This window comes from Sphaeramia orbicularis, chromosome 9 (assembly GCF_902148855.1).
Source record: "Sphaeramia orbicularis chromosome 9, fSphaOr1.1, whole genome shotgun sequence".
NCBI lineage: Eukaryota > Metazoa > Chordata > Actinopteri > Kurtiformes > Apogonidae > Sphaeramia > Sphaeramia orbicularis.
This window is the reverse complement of record NC_043965.1, coordinates 36,812,094-36,834,002: the sequence shown is the minus strand read 5'-3', so window position 1 is coordinate 36,834,002 and position 21,909 is coordinate 36,812,094. Positions and strand designations below refer to the sequence as shown.

At 39.9% G+C, this 21,909-nt stretch overlaps 2 protein-coding genes and 1 long non-coding RNA gene across 5 annotated transcripts in view; 1 reads left to right on the top strand and 2 right to left on the bottom strand.

Moving 5' to 3' along the window:
- The window catches only part of LOC115426441 (uncharacterized), a 39,006-nt gene extending 36,825 nt beyond the window's left edge, over window positions 1–2,181 (bottom strand). The window contains exon 1 of the long non-coding RNA XR_003936344.1: window positions 2,038–2,181. This is a non-coding gene — a long non-coding RNA (uncharacterized LOC115426441). The remainder of the gene's footprint in view (window positions 1–2,037) is intronic.
- tbx1 (T-box transcription factor 1) lies at window positions 879–11,047 on the top strand. Of its 2 annotated transcripts, none has more exons than XM_030144571.1 (8): window positions 879–1,487; window positions 2,742–3,081; window positions 5,156–5,257; window positions 5,793–5,964; window positions 6,842–6,997; window positions 8,011–8,078; window positions 8,709–8,809; window positions 10,065–11,047. In XM_030144571.1, exons 1-8 carry the CDS (start codon window positions 1,304–1,306, stop codon window positions 10,445–10,447), a joined length of 1,506 nt encoding a protein of 501 aa, XP_030000431.1. In that variant the 5' UTR covers window positions 879–1,303; the 3' UTR covers window positions 10,448–11,047. The 2 variants fall into 2 exon arrangements, with proteins under 2 accessions (XP_030000431.1, XP_030000430.1); XM_030144570.1 differs by having other exon boundaries at window positions 2,691–3,081.
- Window positions 11,048–15,911: 4,864 nt separating this feature from the next.
- Window positions 15,912–21,909, bottom strand: part of gnb1l (guanine nucleotide binding protein (G protein), beta polypeptide 1-like) — a 32,851-nt gene continuing 26,853 nt past the window's right edge. For both annotated transcript variants that reach the window (XM_030144566.1, XM_030144565.1), the window contains one exon: window positions 15,912–17,204. In XM_030144566.1, coding sequence (XP_030000426.1) covers window positions 16,926–17,204 — 279 coding nt within the window. In that variant the 3' untranslated portion in view covers window positions 15,912–16,925. The remainder of the gene's footprint in view (window positions 17,205–21,909) is intronic.

Sequence of the window (21,909 nt, the reverse complement as noted above, 5' to 3'; positions counted from 1 at the left end):
TAACATATTACAGTAGTTTATTTATACTCTCCAGCTCCTACAGAGAAACATCCAAAACAAATAGGCCTAATCCTCTGACTGCTTTATCTCATTAGAAACCCCTGCTGCTGCCTTCCACGCTTAATTCATTGACTCCTGTGTAAATTCGACTCTATCCGGCCGCTATCGCAACAGATCCAACATAACATCTTTGGTTGCTGCGCGTTAAAACTCGAACCTCGGCGAGCTGAAAAGCAACAAAGCGAAGGCTGAGGTCAAGTTTAGCTCGGGCCTGAAATGCCACGTGTGTTTATGTGTCTGTTTACAGACTGAGAGATGGATGGATCCACAGAGGTCCACCCAAAATCCATCCATCTCTAGTAAAAATGCGCAGACGTGGTTTAAAAAGGGGGACTAACGTGTAGCGCAAATATGGAGAGGTATAGTGTGAGTGCGTAAATAAAAATACATCCATCTTTAGTGTTAAATTGTTGCGGTCCATGTAGTCATCTAAAGCCTTCAATTCTTGCGCTCCAGGGGTTATTCCCCTCTTTTCATTTTTAATTTTTAATATAATGTGTTTATTTGCATGCAAGTATTCAATAAACATTCCAAATATGTGCAGTTGAGTTGTTTTTTTCCCCTTCACATATTAATTCAGATTGCACGGTCTAGTAAAGTGGGCATTTTTGCAGCGCAGCCCCTTATGCGCCAATTCTGGGACGAAGCTGCGCTATTTGGGTTAGGGCCGCTAAAATATGCACAGGCATATATGGGCCCATGATCTTCTGAAAAAGTAGCGAACTTCTGAAGCCGGACATTGCAATGACGTTGGAGTTGAATTCAAATGACTGACAAGGTCTTATTGAAATAAAACATGCAGTGCAGAGCGCAGACACTTTTTTCCTAGTGGTGCAGGGGAGGCGTGGATCTCGCTCACTTTTGACATTCTCGTAGCAGTAGTAGCTTCTCCTCAAGGCAGGACTCAGATGACACCACCCCGCCACCGACCGGAGGAGAAACAGGGGAAGCTCTGACTGCGCTCTGTCAATGAACTATGTTTTGACACCAGGACGTGTTTAGGGGTTAATCTAATCCATTTGAGCACCGGGGACTTTTCTGCGTCCTCGCCATACGCTGGGAATACTTTTAAGACCAGTGTGCTTCAGACTCTCGCACCCACGGAGCGCCGGTGGCGGAATGTGAAAGTCCCGTTTTGGCGCATGTTCCTCTCCATTGTGTGCAGCCTTCTCCTGCTTTCTGTGAGGTTGGAAAGCGGAGGAGAAGGAGGAGGGACGGCTTTTCCCGACTCGATCCCTTGCCTATGGACGACGGCGGTCCCCTCTCTCCAAAGGCAAATGCTTTCAGTATTGCCTCTCTGATTTCGGCTGCAGAGCAAGCAGGAAACGCAGCGTTTGATAAACACAGCACCGGCCTGGACAAGCCAGACCTGCACAACAACAGTTCCTTTAAAATGCACTACAGCACTGTCACCCGGGAAATGGAAGGTAAATTCATTTATTGATGCCCTTAGAGCAGCTGCAGCATGTTCACATCTCATCCAAAATTACATAACACCACTACGCTATAGTTGCTCGGTTATTCAACATTTGCAAAACGCACAGATGAAAACAATTCACTAAAACCGCGAACCGCACTTTGCTTTAAATGCCTTACAAAGCTTTGTTTTAAATGCAGGAAATTAGATAAACAAAACTCTAAAAAAAAAAATCATGTAAATTCAATCACAACCACAATCACAGCGGATAAATCTATTAAAGCAGCCAATGCGTAAAAAGTTTGCCAATCCAATATCCCACAGAGTCGTACGTGGAGTCAACTTTAATTCGGAGACAGGACAACACACATTGGAGATGAAGCCACAGGGGAGAGGGTTTACAGGGCACCCTGTGCGTCAGGGCAAAAACAGATCATAATATGCAAATCCAGTCTGAAAGGAGGTGTATATCAATTCAGTTGACGCATTTGTCCAATAACGAGAAAGCAACAGTCACCTGGTGTCTGTTTGTTTGTTCATGCAAATCAGTGTGTGTTTACCTTGTAAACCGTTTACACTCCACTCTGCCAACCAGATCCTCTATTGTTTGTGAACGGGGGTGATGTGGGCGATACCCTTATCCAAAAGTTAAATGGGTGCCGGAAAGACCATTAAAAAGGGGCGCACTTCTCTGTCAATCAGTCTCGTCCCAAGGCGAGGAAAAGGCACATTACCTGCAGTTCCTTATCTAAATAGAAATAAGAACCGGTTTTATCGCAAAGGGGAGGCCCTCTGCGTCAGATAAGAGAGGAGACTGGGTTGCAGCGTAACACACACAGCAGCAGCGCACAACAGAGGCCGCTCACAGCGCAATCGATCTACACAAAAATATCTGTTTGGCGAACTCGTAGCTCGTTTCTGCAAAAGCGGCTATTGGTACTACGCGTCCGTCGACAACTTTTGGAAACTTTCCGCCACTATTTCGGACTTTGACTCTTTTAGATCAGGCAGACTGTAGCGCACTGGCAGTGGATGCAACCTCAGGATTAATGCACAGCCGAGACGGAAACTTTTAAACCGACAAGGGCGCATTTCTACTTCACATCTTTCTTTGGAAATCACTGAACCCTGCTTCTGTTTTTACTGTCTGTGTTATAATTGACTCCAAGTGCAAGGCATTTTGAGTAAATCCAGTTTTTTGGGATGATTTCAGCCATATCCAGTCCGTGGCTGACGCAGCTGTCCCATTTTTGCGATGTTGCAGCCTTCACGACGAGCAGCCTGAGCAGCCTCAACACGCCGGGGGGCTACCACCTCTCTCCGTCCCCCGGGGACCCCTACAGTCAACATGAGTCCCACTTTGAGCCCTGTCCGGCCGCCCAGCACAACTACAACTACCCGGGCTCCAACCCGGGCCAGGCCCCGCCGAGCGACAACGGCACTCCGAACTGCTCTTCGTCTTCGTCCAACTCAACTCCGAACAGCAAAACCATAGTGAAGAAAAACCCCAAAGTGGCCAACATTAACGTCCAGCTGGAGATGAAAGCTTTATGGGACGAATTTAATCAGCTGGGAACGGAGATGATCGTAACCAAGGCTGGCAGGTGAGCACCGGAGAGAATTACGCGCAGGTTTGAAAACAACAAATCATGTTTCGTCACAAAAATCTTGTGCAGATTTCATTAGATTGGACAAAGATTACAACCCAGTGAAGCTTTAGTAACAAATAATTTGGTCTGAATGCTGTAGAGTCAGAACAAAGTGTGGTTTAGTCAAGTACAGAACAGAATACTGGTGAAACACATAGTATATATTTAATTTTTGCAAACCTCAAATTTCATTTTAACAAAATAAATCAGTGCCTATAATGCCAACTAAAATTACGCACAAGAGGAAAACTCCTTCAAAAGTATTTATTCACTTCATTTTTATTTTTTTCTCCTAGAGTTCATGATCAGATTATTTTCTGAGATTGGTAATAGTTTATTCAGTAAATTGAAATCATGATCTTGCCTCCCGACCGTGAAGGCCTAGGTTTGTTTAGACGCACTCATAGGTCATATTTGCTTTATAAAATTGCTGCTGCAGCTGGACGTGTTTTGATAGTGCGTAAAAGTGAAGGTCGACGTCAAAGCATATATGTAAATGTACAGTTGTGAGACTGTGTCAACTCTTTACACTTATTTACACTCCTCTGGTCCTGCTGCGTTTTATTGACCCACTAAGGTTTAATATGTCCTGGTTGCGTTAATCTCCCTTTACAAATATGACGGCCTTTAATCTAGTCTTTTTTTTAATGTATGAATGACTGTATTCACGTCAGATTAACACACTTTATCGTAGGTGATAACAAGGTGTTGCATTCTTGTTTTGCTTGCCTTGAACACATATTAGTTCTGTTTTCCTCATTAGTAGAATCCCTGCTGCTTCTGTTCTCCCTTTGTTGTTAATCAGCCTTATTTACTGACCACGGCGCAATGTTGGTTTAGGTTTAAAAATAAAAGACCTTAAACTGATTTGTTTAGTCTTTTCTTTGCAGTTAATTTAAGACACAGTTAATAGTTATTTTTATTAATTGTGTGTCGTGTTGTTTGTATTCTTAGGAAGGTTACAGTCCTTACTAATAATAATGACCTCTGACCTTTGTGGAGATGTGCTGCAGATCAAAATTAATTTCCAATGCGTTTCTTTATAAACAACAATAATTATGCAACGTATAAGACGTCACGTTACTCAACTACTCGACAACATTCGGCGTCTTACTCCATTATTGCATAAGGAGGCATCAGATAATTGATTTAATCTTGAAAGTGAGGGTTGAGTTTCTCCGCTCGGCTCTGGCTGACAGGAGAAAGGAGATCTGCAGAGCACTTTAAAAGCTCCTTCAGCCTCACCTAGCCACAACACTGACGTTAATTGAGCGTTGATTTTAGGATCCCTTTCACTGACTTAGCGGATTACTCAACTTTCAACTGATGTTCTTGGGGGATATGGATCTGCCGCACAGAGTAACCTACATTAGGAGGAGAGAAAAACAACTGTTTGTGCGTAAAAGTACTCACTGCACGGAAATTCACTAAATAGGTCAGTAATATATCACCATATTTACCTCTAGTGTTTGTTATTTCTAAGCCTAAAGCCGTCGGTGGACATGCTTTTCTTTTAAATATGATTATCAAGACGGTTCATGTAAAACTAAAATCATTAAAAACACAAAGCGCCACCTGGTCCACAGTGTGAAGGCTACATCCTACACATGTGCGCACTGTAAGTCTGCGTGTGTCTGGAAATCATCAAAAGAGCAGAGGAGAAATGAAAGCGGCATGCCAGAAGTCACAAAAGCGAAGCTAAAAAGCAACAAACCCAAAACTCCATTCAGATCAGGGAGAGTTTTATCTGGTTACGCACGGACTACATCACGTCATTTCCAATAGCTCGGAGCTTCTGTCTTCGTCGATCCTCCAGATTATCCAGGCCTGGAGCTACATGTCCCTCTGCAAACATCCCGGATTTATAAAAAAAATAATAATAATAATGTCCTGGCTTCTCTGACTAGTATTTTGGAAGTTTGTTTAACACTGCCGTTCACATCTGATCAGGTTTTCAAGGGTGAAAAAGGGACAGTCATGTCAGCAGCACAGACCTAGATTTAACAGACATCTGATGTTTCTTTACCAGGAGAATGTTTCCAACTTTCCAAGTGAAAATATTTGGGATGGATCCCATGGCAGACTACATGCTTCTGATGGACTTCCTGCCTGTAGACGACAAACGATACAGGTAATTTTTATGGACTATTATGGCTTTAGATCGTTGAAACACATTTACAGGATCATATAAACTATTGTACAAGTCTGTATTTGGCTACAAGACACCACCTTTAATTTTCTTAAATCCTTAAAATAAATAATAATACTTTACTGAATACAAAAATACTAGTAAAATAAATCTGATTTTAAAAGTGAAATTGTATTTTTCATTACTTAACCGTATTCTAATTAAATAAATAAAAAAAGCAGTTACGCATTTAATTGTGTCCTAAACATTACGGTAAATTTTAAAAAATATTCATGAAAAAAAAATCCACTGTTAATTTTTTACACATATTTGGATCAATCATATGGGTTTGTAATTTTTTGTAATATCTGTACTTTACTTTTACTGACAAATAAATACTGGAGATTGGTGGTAAACCTTTTTATGCGTCATACACTGTGTGCGTAAAATGTCGGGTTAAGTATAACGAGCGCGTAAATCTCCACAAACATCCGTGTTGCGTTGAGTGTCATTGTGCCTCATGTGTCTTCTTTTACAGGTATGCTTTCCACAGCTCCTCGTGGCTCGTGGCCGGTAAGGCTGACCCTGCCACGCCGGGCAGAGTCCACTACCACCCGGACTCTCCGGCCAAAGGCGCACAGTGGATGAAACAGATCGTGTCATTTGATAAACTGAAACTCACCAACAACCTCTTGGATGACAACGGCCATGTAAGTACACGCACAAATATTCATCCAAAAACAACAATGCGCGCAGGTTTTGTGATTTTTTTTTTCCACTCAGCTTATGTGTCAGCGGTAACTGAAGCATAACACAAAAGAAAACCTACATATGATGATTTGGCTATTTTGCTGATACATTATTGCATGAAAAAAAATAAGACCAACTCAGACTGCAGTGACCGTAAACACACCGGTCACATACAATCGGTCCCTGCAGGAAGATTATACTATAAACATTAAGGAGAGGTAGGAGATTTTTATTCGCCCTCAAACTGATTGATACAAGTGATTTAGCATGCAATAAACCTTGATATTTTGATTAATAGGCAGACGTTGCCAAAATCACATCACAACAGGCCCCACTCCAAGAACGACGGCGAGGAAGTGGAATATTTCACCACTGGAAATTATACCAGACCTTCCCGCTTGATATTCCACTCTGCTTTACTAGTTTGTGTGTCAGTGAAAAAATCTGAGGGGAAACTAGGAAGAAATGGGACATGTTGGAGATCCGAAAGGGGAGACATATCCAGAAGTGCATGCATGGAACTGGAAATATGATAAATGTCACTATATAACATGTGCGTAAAACAGTTAGTGGCTCCATTTACCGCTACGTCTGCCGCATTCGGTTCATTATTTTTTTAAGTTCCATTTACACCAAAAGGCAAATGGATCTGTTTATACTTTATTAACATTTATGAGGCGCGTCCTGGTGTTTGTGCACACCTTGTAAAAGAACCTCCAGGGTAATGGTGCCTAAATGTGACACAGCCTTTATCTGACTTTGGCTCTGAGATCCACTTGTAACATTTATCCGCTCATTGTTCCTTCATTAAACTCGCGTCCTTTCGGCTTTTTGCAGATAATTCTCAACTCCATGCACCGTTACCAGCCCAGGTTTCACGTGGTTTATGTTGATCCACGTAAGGACAGTGAGAAGTACGCCGAGGAGAATTATAAAACCTTTGTTTTTGAGGAAACCCGCTTCACGGCGGTCACGGCCTACCAGAACCACCGGGTAAGGAGCCTCTGCAACACTGCATGTGATTCACACCATATGAAACACACTAGCCTACAGGGACAGCTTCAGTGTGGACCTACTGCTGTCCTTTTCTTCTTTTTTTCCCCTCCAAAGTTTTTTTTTTTTTTTTAAATTGAATTTTTATATTGTAACAACTGTACAGTTTAATGTACATAAAATATAACAATATAGTTATGTACCCCCACTCCATCCATCCACTCCTCATACTCCACCAAAAATATATAAACACACACATCCAAAACGAATACATAAAATACAATTCTGCAGTCCTTTTCTGTAGATAGAATGAATGCATTTTTATTTGCATATGACGGAAGAATGAAAAAAATGGTTATTCTCTAAATTAAGATTACTCTCAAATATGAATTTGGTCACCAAAAACTGTGAAAAAAGGCTCATTTTATTATTTTGCTCTATTCATTCATGTATACAAAATTTTGTGTTGTGTACTTACACTCTCTTTGCATGACGCACCTGATTTGTGCAGAGCAGGGACTGAGTCATCCTGCTCTTTTCCATCAGTTTCTGCATCTATTTTGAGTCACACATCAATGCATCCATTAGTTATTAAAAGCAAAAATTAAAAAGAAAAAAAATCTCTGTCATTCTTGAGACTGGGAGTGAGAAAAATATATTTACTTTATAACGGATGCTTTTTTAAATTAGCCTATTCATACTACTTTACTTGAATCCTAATAATAATAATAATTATTATTATTATAAGAAATAATTAGGAATTATTTCTGGGTCTGTAATGTGCATTATGCAAATATTAAAAATAGTAATGAAAAGCTAAAAAAACAAGTTAGAAATGATGTCCACAATGCTATTCCTATGATCAACTGTTATTTTAAAAGGTGTTGAAACACTTTGACCTAAATTGTTCGGTGTGTCACCTGTCATTACTATTTCACTGGGTGTTTAATCCTGTCTAATGGGAATTGAAGTCACAATGTGTATAATGTTTGATTCTGACCTCTGTATTTCAGATCACACAGCTAAAGATAGCCAGCAACCCTTTTGCAAAGGGCTTCAGGGATTGTGACCCGGAGGACTGGTGAGCATTCACACTTCAGTCATAACAAGGTCCTATTGGTGTGTTTCACCATGGTGTAAAAATGTACAGAGGAACTGGCCAGAGCTGGAGTCTTTACAAAATAGTTTTGTTGTTTTTTTAAACTCATGCAGGTGCCAGATGGGTGGAGTTTGTAACATTAAAAAAAACTATGGGTACCATGAAGTTCAGAAATCACAACATATTGTTTTAAAGTCAATCGTGTGCTTTTCTGTCACTGATAAATTACTAAGTGTCCTTGTAATCGTCACAACGTAGTAAACCCCACCCATCTGCAGGCTACTGAACCAAACACTTAGACTTCTTCGTAATGCTGTTCATCCAGCTCTGCAAAATACCCTTTTCCCCCTTAAGGTATTACTTAAGTGATTTCTCTAAAGTTTATTTGATTATTTTATAGATCAGGCCGGTGTGAGTCATTAAATAAGTTTCCTAACATTAACTGTTTTTTTTTTATTGTACATTGGGAACCTGTCAATGTGTTAATGTTCATTACATGCACCAGTGTAAACTCTTAAAATGTGCATTCATCATTTTAATATATAATAAGGAAAATGTACCCTTGACATTCATTAAATGGCTATGTAACCAAATCCATTCCCCCTGTTCCAGGCCCAGGAATCACAGGCCAGGCTCTCTGCCAATAATGAGTCCCTTTCCCAGAACAAGAAACCCAATGTCATCTCCCCCTCAGCAGAACGGCACAGAGAAAGGTCTGTAGCTTGCTTTGTTTCATTTCAAAACGTATGTCTGTGATCAAACATGAAACACAGTCACATGAAGTTATTTAGTCTTTAAGAGAAATATTTTTCTTTCAATGTGCGGAATATTTGCCTAGTTTTCTTTAAGCTTCTTATCTTTTACTTAAACACTGTGTGTTACTCACAATATCAGGCAGACACTGACTTAATTAAACATCAAATATCAGCCGGTCACTGTCATCCAACCACTGACATAATAGAGGTCCTTGTATTACGTGGCCAACCGGTGTCATAAGCCTGTAAAATCCCCCCAAAAAGGGTTTCTTTCATGTTTTCTTGAAAAAATAATCTCAGCAATAACTTAATAAGTGAAATCTGTATTTATCTGAAGAAAATGTTCAACTATGAGCTGCTCCATACTGAAGTTCTGATCTGAAATGTGTCCAATTATTGCATAATTCTATAATTATTATTATTTTAGATCATATCAGGTACTCAGTAATCGTAACCATTCTGACTTGAAGAAAGGAGTTTCAAATGATTTATGATGGTTTCCAATGGGGTGTAATACATAAATTCACAGATTGTGGATTTTTAAAGGCTGATAAAGTAATAATTGTTTTGAGGAAAAAAAAAAATTGACACGGTTGCAAATTAACTCTTTATTTAGGAAATATTTATGCAAAAGTGGTAATCACTGCATTATTATATATCTGGAAATGAACATAAAAGTACCATAAAACTAACTGTAAATGTATGTAAAAATTTAGATTGTGTTTTTACGTTTTCCTTCAAAGTCAATAATTGCAGTTGAGAAGGTTATTATTAGCCATTAGACACATTCAGAGGAAAAATTTAGATGATATTGACAATTTGAAAAATGTCTCATCACCACATATTAATTAGCCAAACTGATAGATATACATTTGTAAACAAATAAAAACAAAGCTGAAGGAGAACAATCTTTCTAAAACTCTGGAGGGAAAAGAAACCATAAAAGTCAAAATAGATTTTTTTTCCAGGAAATAACCTTACAAAAATCTATTATTATCTCTATAATTCGTGAAACTGGAATTTTATATGTTGATCTAAATAAAATGTTTTCAGCTACCGACAGACAGCAACAAAAGTAAAAGTAATCACATCACCTCATTCCTGCACAAGCCAACAGGAACTATTTAAATGCCTTCATATGTAACACACACAATGTGCAGTCACACATTCACATCATGTTGGCAGTGTGTGACTCATGTCTCTTCTTGTACAGAGGACGGCAGACGGGAATATGAGCGAGACCCCAGCGGAACACCCATCCACGGTGACCCAGCTCACCAGCTGATGTCCCGGGTCCTGAGCCCTGCCCTCCCAGTACCCGGAGGCCTCCACGCTGTCCCCATCACCAGCAGTCGACCCAGTCCACCCCATGATCTGCGTCCAGATCCCCACTCTATAGCCCCGGACACCCTGCACCACCACCCTTACAAGTACCCCACCACGTATGAACACTACCTGGGTGCCAAGCCCAGGCCGTCCCCCTACCCTTTACCCAGCATCAGAGGACACACATACCATCACCACATGAACCCAGCCACAGCTAACATGTACTCAGCCACCAGCGGCCCCTCTACCTACGACTACGGGCCCAGATAATGACCGCTGTCCGCCAGGGCTAATGGGGCACAGCACTGTGGGAGTGAAAACACGCAGGAGCTGCAAAACAATCCCGTCTATTGATGGCTTACGCAACCTGTGGGGTTCGTTCACAGGCTCAAACTCCTTGCTGTTGGATAAACCCTGTGGTATTTATTTAAAGGAAACGCATCATTGCAGGAAGCATGGGCACTTGCTCTGAGCCCTTAAAAAGGTCCGGTTTGACCTTTGAACCCAAATGGCAATAATTCTACATCAGGGCACGTGATACCTGAGACAGTGAGCCAGAAAACAGAGGAGGCAGGAGGGGACCTCTCCTTAATACAGACTATACTTCACAGACTGGAAATGATTTTTTTTTTTTTTTTTTGTGTTTGATGCACTTTGTGATTTGCCTTGTTTTTATTGCTTTCAAAAAAGCCATATGTTATATAGTCCATCAGTCTTTTAGGTAGACGAGATGTTTGCATGTTGAGCTCATCAGAGAGGGTGTCGAAACACATGGATGTTTTTTGTTTAATGAAAGAAAAAAAAAAAGAGACTGATTTTGAAACGTTTGGAACATCTTGAGCCGCTCTGAGAAGCTTGTACCATGGCACTGACTTGCAGCAATTCAAAGTAAATAAATGAAGCAGAATGACTGTTCTGTATCTGTAAAATAAACATTAAATTCTTGTAATTCATAAAGAAATGTGCCAATCTTCCATTCAAAGCCCTGTCTGCTGTCTCAGTGCTTGAGGGGGAGGGTGAAAAAAAAAGCTTACCTCACTGATAGCATTGTTCAGGGTCCCCCGACCGGATTTGCCCTGTTGAAATGGTCTGAGGTGTCCGTTCGCTCCTGCAGTCACTGGGAGTTGAAAGCTGTCTAAACATTAGACAGCACTATTATGCACTGAGATCTGCACCTGGGTCTATGAAAAAAAAACAGAGAAATGCAATCATGAACTGTACTTCCTACAGATATTTCCCTCTCTTTTTGAAAAACTGGTTCTATAATTGCACCACATTTACACAGACATTAAAACTGAACAGCTCTATTACTGTAAAAGATGCTAAACAGTCCATATTAATTGTATGCAAACGTAATGTAATAATAATATGAAATTACACTGGTATACAAGTAAAAGGCTTCCAGAAAAAAAGTATTGAGATTTTACCAAGTTTGAATCAGTAACAAGGAAAAATGAAGACAAAAATGGTGGTTGGATGATACAGTATTGGGTTAAAATGTGAAATCCTGTGAATTAATGACAGAATGGGAATGCTTGTCTCAGAGCTACCAGATCTACGTCAAACACTGTCCACACTTTAGAATACATTCGCTTTTGAGGTTATTTCTAAGATTTACAGATATATATAAATAGTATAAATGTACATAAATCAATATATGTCTAATAACACTTTATAATATATATTGAAAACGCCTGATAAGCAGGACTTTTTTTGTCATTCGTTTTCCAATTCATCTTGTTAAAGTATGTGAGATTTAGCACATTTAATTTGAGGCAAATAATTTCCAAAAAATAAAAAAAATGTAGACCGGTGTTACATATTGGCAATTTTAAGTAGGATTATTGTTCATACAAGCATGCAAAACATTTAGTAAAAATGTTTCTAAAATAAAAATACAGCTGTAATTTTCCAGGAACTTAAACCTCAAAATAAAAACCCATGGACTAGAAAAACACATTTCCCCTGCACTCAGAAGGATATCATTGCTCATTTCTAATGGGACAGTTGGCTGATATTTTAGGAGTATCACCCCCTCCTATCTGTGCTGTCACTTCCATTCCCTATTTGAAGTCCTGCACGGGGAATGCTTTGTTGTCAAGGTTAATCTCGTTTGCAAGAAAAAGTCTACTTTGGTATTTGTGCCTGTCACGATACAAAAGGAAATGGAGCCTAATGATTCATTTTTATAAAGTATTTTTTCTCCTTGAACCGGGCGGTCATTGCAGGACAAGGGGATGCCCGAGGGCGCGTGACCTCTGACTGTTTAATGGCTTGTAAAGGTGTCAAAGGTTAAATAATGTTTCCACTCATTTCAACTGCGACTTAAGGGCATGTATAATTTTTTTTAATTATTTATTTTATTTTATTTTATTTTATTTTTGTTAAGGCAGTGACGTTGTTGCAAATTGCTCGAGTTTGGTGCAATTTGATAAAGTTATTGGAATGTAAATTAAACTATGTAACGTTCAGGGTAGCCATGTTAAAGTCAGTGTTGTGGGTGCTGCAACGTATGCTAATGCTAATTAGTTAATCTATATTCATACATTTACATTATTTTTAATGTTAGGGTTGATATTAAAAATATACCGTGTAAATTTATGAATACAGTAATTAATTAAAACCCATGTAACATCCAGCGTATCCATTTTAAAGTCTGTGCTTTCAGGCAGAAATGCTAATGCTAATTATTTAGTAGCCATATTCATAGCTTACATTTGCATTAGCCTATTTATTTTTAATGTTAGGGATGATATGTAAAATAAATAATGAAAATGTACGAACATAGCCACTAAATAGCATTATCATTCCTTGTAGCTCCTAGTAGATTTTTTTTTATCTACATATATTTATAAGGCTAAACCTATGCTACCAACTTATATAAACACAAAAAGAAAAGGCGCATATAAAAACATAAAATACTCCACGACTATTAGTGCAGCTTTTTTCCCCAAACAGAAAAGAGTCAAACCAACCTGTCACAGGCAAACTTTCCGTGTTCCTGTGTATTCGGCTCAGGAAGCGGGGTTCTGAAGGTGAGAGGCCCACCTGGAGTGAACCCACCCCGGCCAGCAGGTGCTGAGAGTCGGACAACCGGATGCGGAAAAGCCCCTGAAAAAGACCGGAGTCCAGTGTCCAGTGGACTGATAGTTTATCATAACAGGCGACACTGGGAATATTACAGTGTAGAGAAGACTAGGAAGTTGGTTAGGATATATGATTTACTAATATAAAAAATATATATATGGATCAGTAATGAATTTCTACTCTTTAAGAAATAGGTTAATTATAAACAAAATGATCCCTAAATACAAAAACAACTTGCTGTTTGCACCCTATCTTCTTCATTCAATAAACAAGATGCATTATTTCTAAAGTATAACGATCACAACTTCAATCCGAAATTGCAAGTTAATGTAACCTGCACAGGTACAGTTTTCTAATAAAAATTTTAACTGCTCAAAATATGTTTTCATATCCTCTTGAGACCTAGAAATAGTCTAAACTTCACAGTTTTACTTAAGAAAAAACGAAAAACAAACGCAGTTCACTCTAAAGGCCAATCCATTTAAAAATATGTATTTGAAAAAGAAAAAAAAAAACTGCTGCATTATGTCTTTTTCAATCAAGACAGATATTTAATGTTAAAGCCAAAGTTTTTACTTTCCAGGGTCTCGGGAGGTTATAGATTGGGGGGGGGGGGGGGGTTATAATAAATGTATTAATTATCTTAAATACAGTTTTTAGTGATTTAACAAATAGCTGCAGTACATTGCATAAACTTCCCCTCGCTATTTTGCATCCTGGTTTATGCATTTAAACAGAAAGGGATTCTTTTGCTGTGGCATCAACGGGAAATGGCGCCTACTAGAGGAATTGTGATGCATTGCACCTCCATACAAATACCTTACATCAGTATCATGTTGTGTATTAGACAGTACTTTCCACAATGCATTTACACACAAGAATCTAAATGGTCTCGGAATGGTTTCAGCAGTTCTTACGCCATTTTAAACTGTAATCTCTGAGTGTATCATTCATTCCACCCAGAGGAAAAAAGCAACCTGCTTGGACCCGGCTATGTTGCAGAAATGTGAATGTGCCCAGATGTGTTGGGCTCCACAACACAGGATGCCAAGGGTTTGCCATTGAAGAATGAGGAGGCAGACGATGGATGATAATGTGGCTTGAGGCATCATTTGACACTCAGCTGCATCTGGAACATCTGCTGTGACAGGCCTATCAGAGTTGTGATGCGTTTACTTCACCTCTGTGTACATTTCTGCTGCTGGGCTTCGCCTGCCTGCCTGCCGTACCTAGGGACAGTTATTTAAAAACAAGCCAGGTAAACCAGCCAGAGTTCTCCACCCACACATCATAGCACATGTTTTACATTTTCTCTCACTTAAAGACATGCATGATGTTGCTGATAGATGTTTTATGTGGAAAATCATAACACATCATCACCCCAGAGCATAGAGCTTAATAGTGTACATTTGTATCGATTAACATTTGGCAACATAAATAAAACCACCTTCGCTGTGATGTAAAACATTCACAATATCCTTTACAGAAAGAGTTTGTTTCCTTATAATTATTATTTTTCACTATTAATGTAAATAACCGAGCTGTGTGTGATGTCCTATGTAATTTTATAACCTATGAATGCATCCAAAGGTGTAGAAGGTGACAACATTACCACACACAAATGTTCACACTCACAACAAACCCGATGGATTATGTCCTATCCCCAGAGCCAGGCTGACCTTTGACCCTCAAGGCCAAGGAAGACACACGTCAGGTGATAAGTGAAGCACAGGACCTATTGTGCAGTCCAGCTCTGTAGCAGGAGTATCCCTGTCCATTTATTGACTTCCTAAATGATCCATTATGAAGTGATTTACGAGGTCTACCACCACCCCACCAGTCACTTCTAAGGCCAGCGTGTTGCTGTCTGCTCCATTCAGCAGACATCCTCACCAATGGACTGAGGATTTGATTTATCAGAGAATGGACGGAAGCTGCCCCACACCACCACTGGTGTTTGTTCAAAGCCAACAGGAGAGTTAGGAAGCTATTATAAATGCAAGATGTCACCACAGGGGTCACGGAACAAAAGGTATAGATGGAGCTCTGCAGGGAACAAGGAAAACATGTCAACTGTTGAAGCACTTAATTCAGGCATGAACGAGAAAAAGTGAACAAAATCCTCTTTCTCTGTATATTTAAATATATGTTTTCATCAACTTTTAAGTAAAAACACAAATTATCAGACAACATTGGATTCGAGCAAGAAAAAAACCAATGAAAACTGCATGTATAGACTTTTTCCGTGACAGTAGCGTCATGGCAAGGCAGCTTGTCTAGCAAATGACCTTGTCTTTCCTCTGCTCACTAATGATTCGTGGCCATTATGCAAGTCTAGCTCTTTGATTTCTCAGGCCTTTCCTGTACAGCATGATGAGCTTCTCAACTTGGAGTCATCCCAGGAGACGAAGCCTTTATGAAGCAGAACGTCTACCGTTTGAAGCACCGGCCCCCAGACTCTCGGCATGGTGTTGTAACACATGAGCTCCCATGCTGCTCATTGACTTACAAAGATATTATTAGAGACAGCGGATAGAAAAACAACACCTCTCTATTTTCCCTGGGACTTTCACAACAAGACCCCTGGCCTTCTTCATGGCAAATGTCATTTTTCCTAAAAAAGACATCTGTTGGCGCTACGTGCGAGTGAGCTAATGCTAAGTTTTAATCTATAAACACCGACCACTTCTAACATCAGGGACATTTATATACCTTATTTTATATATTTGGCATGGTACAGGCAGGTTTTAATTTCCATCTGACTTTGCAAAGAGGCAACACTTTCTTAAAAAAACCCAAAAAAGAACACACAAGTTACAGTAATAGAAAAGAGAGACAGTTCATTTAACCAACAGTCTAAAGTTCTCTATGTCACTGCTGTGATTAACCTTGTTTGACAAATGCAGCTCAGGTCAGGCAGAAGGGTCTGTGTTAAGCTGAAACCTGCTGGAATAACAACACAGGATTACATAGCTACTCAGGTGCCTCAAGCTGAAGTCCATTGGAGCAAATCTCTTATCAGATCAGTCAAAACAATAACATGCACAGGCCACTGCATTAAAGTTTTAACAGTCAGTTTGTGCCAAAAAAGACACTACATGTAACATTTCTGCATTAAAATATCTTAAAATTAGTTCTGTTATATGTCCTATCACATGTTACCAAACTCCGTGAAGTGTTATTTTATTGAGTCTACCAGTGCATGTCATTTGTCAGTGGTGTCATAGCTTTATTAATAATCATAACTAATATGACGTAAATAAAACTCTATTACCTCATCTCTAAACATTATTTCAGCCTGAGATAGATTTTTACAGCAAATGATGGCAAAACAATTCCCATGATGCCATCCTGCTTCACGTCATCAAACTATGTATTTTGTTATTGTTTTGATTGGGAGGCCTATAAGCGGCAGAAATTCTATGCAGTGCATTTAAGTATTCAACAGATGAGCTCTGACTCTATAGCTGTTAGGGTTTTTCTATAGTGTAGTATAATTTTAACTAGAAAAACTCGAGTCAAGTTTTTAAGAAATAAATTTATCAAAGCATAATTTACGGCCCAGATTCCATGTGTCAGATGACTGGTGAACAATGAGAGCCGTTTTGGGCATAGCGTTAGAAAAAGCACCAAATAAGAGTCAATGTGTTCCTTCAGGGGCTCAACCAGTGTCCGGCCCCTCATTGTATATTGACCAAAGGCTGATCCGCTGGTCCTTGGATCCAGCAGCCAGTAGCCTTTGTCTGGAGTCCTGGTGGTTTGAGAAGGCCACACTAAGCACCATGTCAGTGTGATACTGCAGGACTGCCAGTGGTCTCAACTTCTTCCAGCCAAAGACTCGCACCCGGTGGTCCCAGCCCGCTGATGCCAGAAGCTTACTGTCCCCTCGGACACACAGCTGGGAAACCCCAGGGTTGACCAGAGTCACATCGTCTTGGAGCTGTAAAAATCACAGAATAAAATAAAAGTGTGAGAGTCTCAGCAGGTGTTTGTAGGTATATCACAAACCTGCCGACAGACCTGCATGTTTATTACAGGCACTTCAACACACACCATCTGTAAGAAAAGTATACTGTTTTTTATGAGGCGAATGTGTTACTGAAACCATATAAACCATTTGCAAATAGTGGGCAAAAATAATCAGAGAAAGTAATTAGGTCAGTAACTCAATTAATCACTGCCGTCTAGGAAAATATAGCCAACACAAACAGCAACATGGAGAGACTATCAGCTGATCTGATGACTGAGGTCCGAGTGTGAAGCTGCATGTCTGTTGAACCTGGCCGAGCTGACTCCTGGGACTCAATCATCGGCCATAAAACATTACGGCACGAGGGCTGTGAGCAAATCTCTCTGCGTCCCACTATTTGGTTTGGAGTTAGGGAGGCCTGTTCTGGAGCGCAAAGGGTCTTGAGTTACCTTTGTCACAGTTTGCAAGAAAAAGAGGGACCATCTCACTGAAATGCTTGTTTGCAGAAGTGTTGTTGCTTTAAGCGCCTCTGATGAATTACATTTGCACTGAAAGGTCTGGTCAGCAAGAGAAGAGACCCGATAAATCCACCGGTGTAACGTCTGCCTGTTAAAGATTAGCCACAGCTCCTTCTTCTTGTGATCTACAGTGTCCCAAGGACTGTATCCATCTCTCTAAAGGGGCAACATTCTGACATATTATAATGAATGGTGGCTAAGATCACTATCGCCTGCTGCGGTGGGCATTCCTGAGGAGCAAACGTGCTCTTCCTACGGACTAAGGACCTCAGCTGCGTAGGTAGATGAGACGCAAACATCTGGATATGAGAGCTAAAATCAAACTAGACAGCGTAAAATTGGGAATAGGCAGACTAATGACCCTAGATGGGAGGAGACGTCAAAGAATTTATCTGCATGCTCCTGTTCCGGGCTGGAACCATCCACAAACTGCATGTGGAAGACATAAGCCAGGTATTCATAGCCCAAGTGGATAAAGTGGAATGCAAGGGAGAGAGAAAGCAGGGAGGCATGTCATTGATCAAAACAGAGCAAGAAAGTTCAGAAAAGGCTGTGATGTGATTGCAATCTTTTGTTCTTTTGAAAGTCAAACCACGGTTGCCTGCACCAAACCCATGTACCAATGTGTGGCTTTTAGACCAAACAAACCAGATCTAATAATACAAAGAAACCTGGGAGGTGACAGCCTGTTTGGAGCTTTGTTATTACCTCAAGAAGTTGGTATGCCCCTACCTCTTCTCCATCTGGTTTGCATTAGTGTCCTGATAATGATGGGTTTAAGTGTCTGTTTTTGTTTGTTTTGCTTCCCATAGTTTGTGTCAGGAAAAAGGCATTTGTTTCATTAAAAGGTCAATTGTAAGCAGAAAATGGCTAATGATTTAGTAATAGTCATTCAGCGAGGCCGGAGGGCTAATTGTTTACTTTCTACAGTCTGAGAAGAAGAGAAATGGTGTAAAAACTAAGCTGGATTTTTAATTAATGATGCTCATTTGTAGCTACACTAGCTCTTTATCCACCACAGGTCATTATATTATGCATTTTATAGACTAAATAAATCACCAGGTTAAATAATTAGACATAAATGAAGCCGTAAGTGGTAATATTACTACACAGCATCCCTTTCAAACACTGGGTTGTGAATAACAGGTGGGTCACAGGAGATTTATTTTTTTGTATACTTTTTTAAGTGCTCATAATGTGCTTGATGACATTTGATGTGGGATGAACCTGATGTGTTTAACTGATTGTTCACTGGTTAAATTGACTGAGATGCAATTTGAGAATAGCTGCAATAAAACACAAACCTAGTTGTGTACTGATAACAGGCGTTAATATTTCTAAAACCCTTTAAAAAGTATGTATTAATGTATTAATATTTGTGTTCTTCTGAAAATTGTACTTTCTTCCTTATAACCATACACTGCATGTAATATGAAAGGGCTTTGTAATGTAGTGTTGAAATGAGAACCTGTTTTGAGTCCACCTCAGTATTTACAATGTCTATTTTTTACACTCAATTATTATGTATTAAATAAGGGTATATATTTTCAAAACATGCATAAAATAAATTTGTGATCTGTGTGATTTATCAAATGTCCTATATATTCATTTAAGGTAATATTCCAAGGTGATGCAAAAAAAAAACAGCTTTAAAATGGTCATGAACATTAATTTATGCACAAATGTGCTCTTCTTATGATTTGTAGTTCAGTGCTTCAGTGAATTGTAATGGTTTGTCATTTCCCCAGGAAAAAAGTTTGGGAAACACTGACCTAATACAGCATCTGACTAGAGGAAGTAGGACAGGAACTCCACTTCTTTGGTTACAATATAATGGGAAAAACACTGATTCTAAATGTCTTTGTACTTGAAAAGTGAAAGGATTTAAATTACACATCATTTTAATTCCATGTTCTCGAGCAGCAGTCATGTTGTTCTTGTTGCTGCGCCACACCATTGCTGAATGAGCCCTAAGGAAACACTGCTGACTTCGAGCAGCACCGTTTACCAGGCCTCAGTCTGTAATGAAATCCATTAGCTCTAACCGGGGAGTCTTGGCTCGTTTTATTTCACGCTCCATTTTTCTTCTTCTTGCTTCCTCACTATCTCATCATAGACACAATCCATCCTTGGGCTCCATCATTCATATTGTTTTCTTTGAACGCTACTCCCAGGCCTGTGTTAAAGCATGCAGATACACACACAACTGCAGGTTCGCTGTCTGAATGCCAGCTTTCTCAGCTGTCAGGAGGCAACCAGTTCTGCTCAGCAGCTGGACCCACAAGCCTCTCTGTGGGCTACAACACATCCAACACAAACTCACACTTCAGGATCCTCTTTTGTACTATCTCGCCGACAGAGAAGACGTTCACTTAAGTCTTGTTCCACTTTTCTCCATGTCTTTCCTCCAGTCTTGGCACCATATTTGCCGTTCACGCTGAGCCACTGAAACGTCCCATCATCGCTCACTCACTCGAGCCTAGCGGCCGGGAGGTTTTTTCGCAGGTATTTCTGACACACCCTGTCCCTGAATCACACTCGGCAGCGGGGAGATTACAGCCTTTTGTCACCTCGCCTGTCAGAGCTTGGCTCCGGCTGACAGGAGATGGATGTGTCAAACAGGTGAGCGGCCCCATTGAGAAAAGAGAGAGAGAGAAGGGGGGGGGTCTCAGCAGAAAGAGGCATAATTTTTATGACATACTCATATTCTGGAAGAGCTGTGGCTGAAACAATATGTCAGTAGAGAGAAACAGGCTGAAGTAACCTAAATTATCATTCGGGTCAGACCTGGAATGAAATTTTTATTGGTTTTTATGTTGATTCAGTTTGGTTTTTGATTTCAGTTGCAAAGTCCATAAGAGATTTCAACATTTATTTGATTAGATTAAGTTAGATTTGACTTTATTGTTGTTGCACAAGCACAAGTATTAGACAACAAAATACAGTTTGGCATCCGATCCAAGTGCAAATAGTAAAAGGGTGCAAATGCATGCTAAATATATATATAAACATATACTGTATTATGAGGAACTGACCAGTTCTAGTGTTGCTTTTATTTTGTCTTTTTTTGGGTGTTATTAGGAGAGACCTGACTTACAGAAGCTGAAAAACAAACGATGAAATAACACAAAACCTTAAATAAGATTATAACACTATTGTTTCCTTAAGGTCCCATAGTCAAACTCATTGTATTCTTGTATGACAGAAAATGAAAACAAAGCTTAGTTTAAGTGCTATTCTATTTCACTTTGTGTGGCATTTAACATTATAGTCTTTTTATTTTAGTTTTAGGAAACTGTTGATTTTATTTCAGTTAAAATATTTTTCTTCACTTGTAGTTATAGTCTTACATTAACTACAGTAACCTTGGGGGAGCATCAAGAATTCCAGTTTTAAGGAGGATACCATGCAGGTGGCAACTGGATGGAGACAACGTGGATATTTTTACACTGTGGTGAATTTGAGTAGCAGGAGTTCCACCTGTAGTGAACTGTCATCAGTCTCAAAAAGAACTCGCTGTCAGACATGCTTGATGTACACTGCTAATCTTCCTCTGTCTATACCTGCTTTCTCCTTCTCTTACGGTCCACGACCTCTGGCTTGTTCTTTGTCCTAGAGGAACCCGTCACTGCACCTGTCAATACATTTGAGTGGCCGCCTAAATACATGTCCATCTGGCTTAACAGCATGTAAACCTTAACACCAACGCCCTCACAGCTTTACCCTGACACATTCCCAAAAATGCACACTACAAAGAAAGCGGGACAAAACGTCTGAGGATGATGCCTCATTACTATGAAAATGTTATCAGGCCAGCCAGGTCAAACAGCAGATAAAGGCTCTGGGAGCCATGTGTAATACATTAAGCTCCATTCCTGAGGCTATCTCTCTTTATCTGCCTTTGATAAGCTCCCTTCAGCTTCAGTAAATCATAACTGCACTGTGTTGTGTCATGTTCAGTTTCCCTTCACAAAACGCAACATCTAGCAGCCTAACCCTCCTTTTTTCACTACATTGAACGGTATCGCAGGGGTAATTTGTGGGAAGTGGGATGCTGTGGCACTTACAGCCTCCTCAGCCTTTATTGCAGCCTCCCACTGTGAACTACTGTTCCCTTTACTGCAGATGTGTTTTTTGTTTAGTTAAGGGGCCTCCGA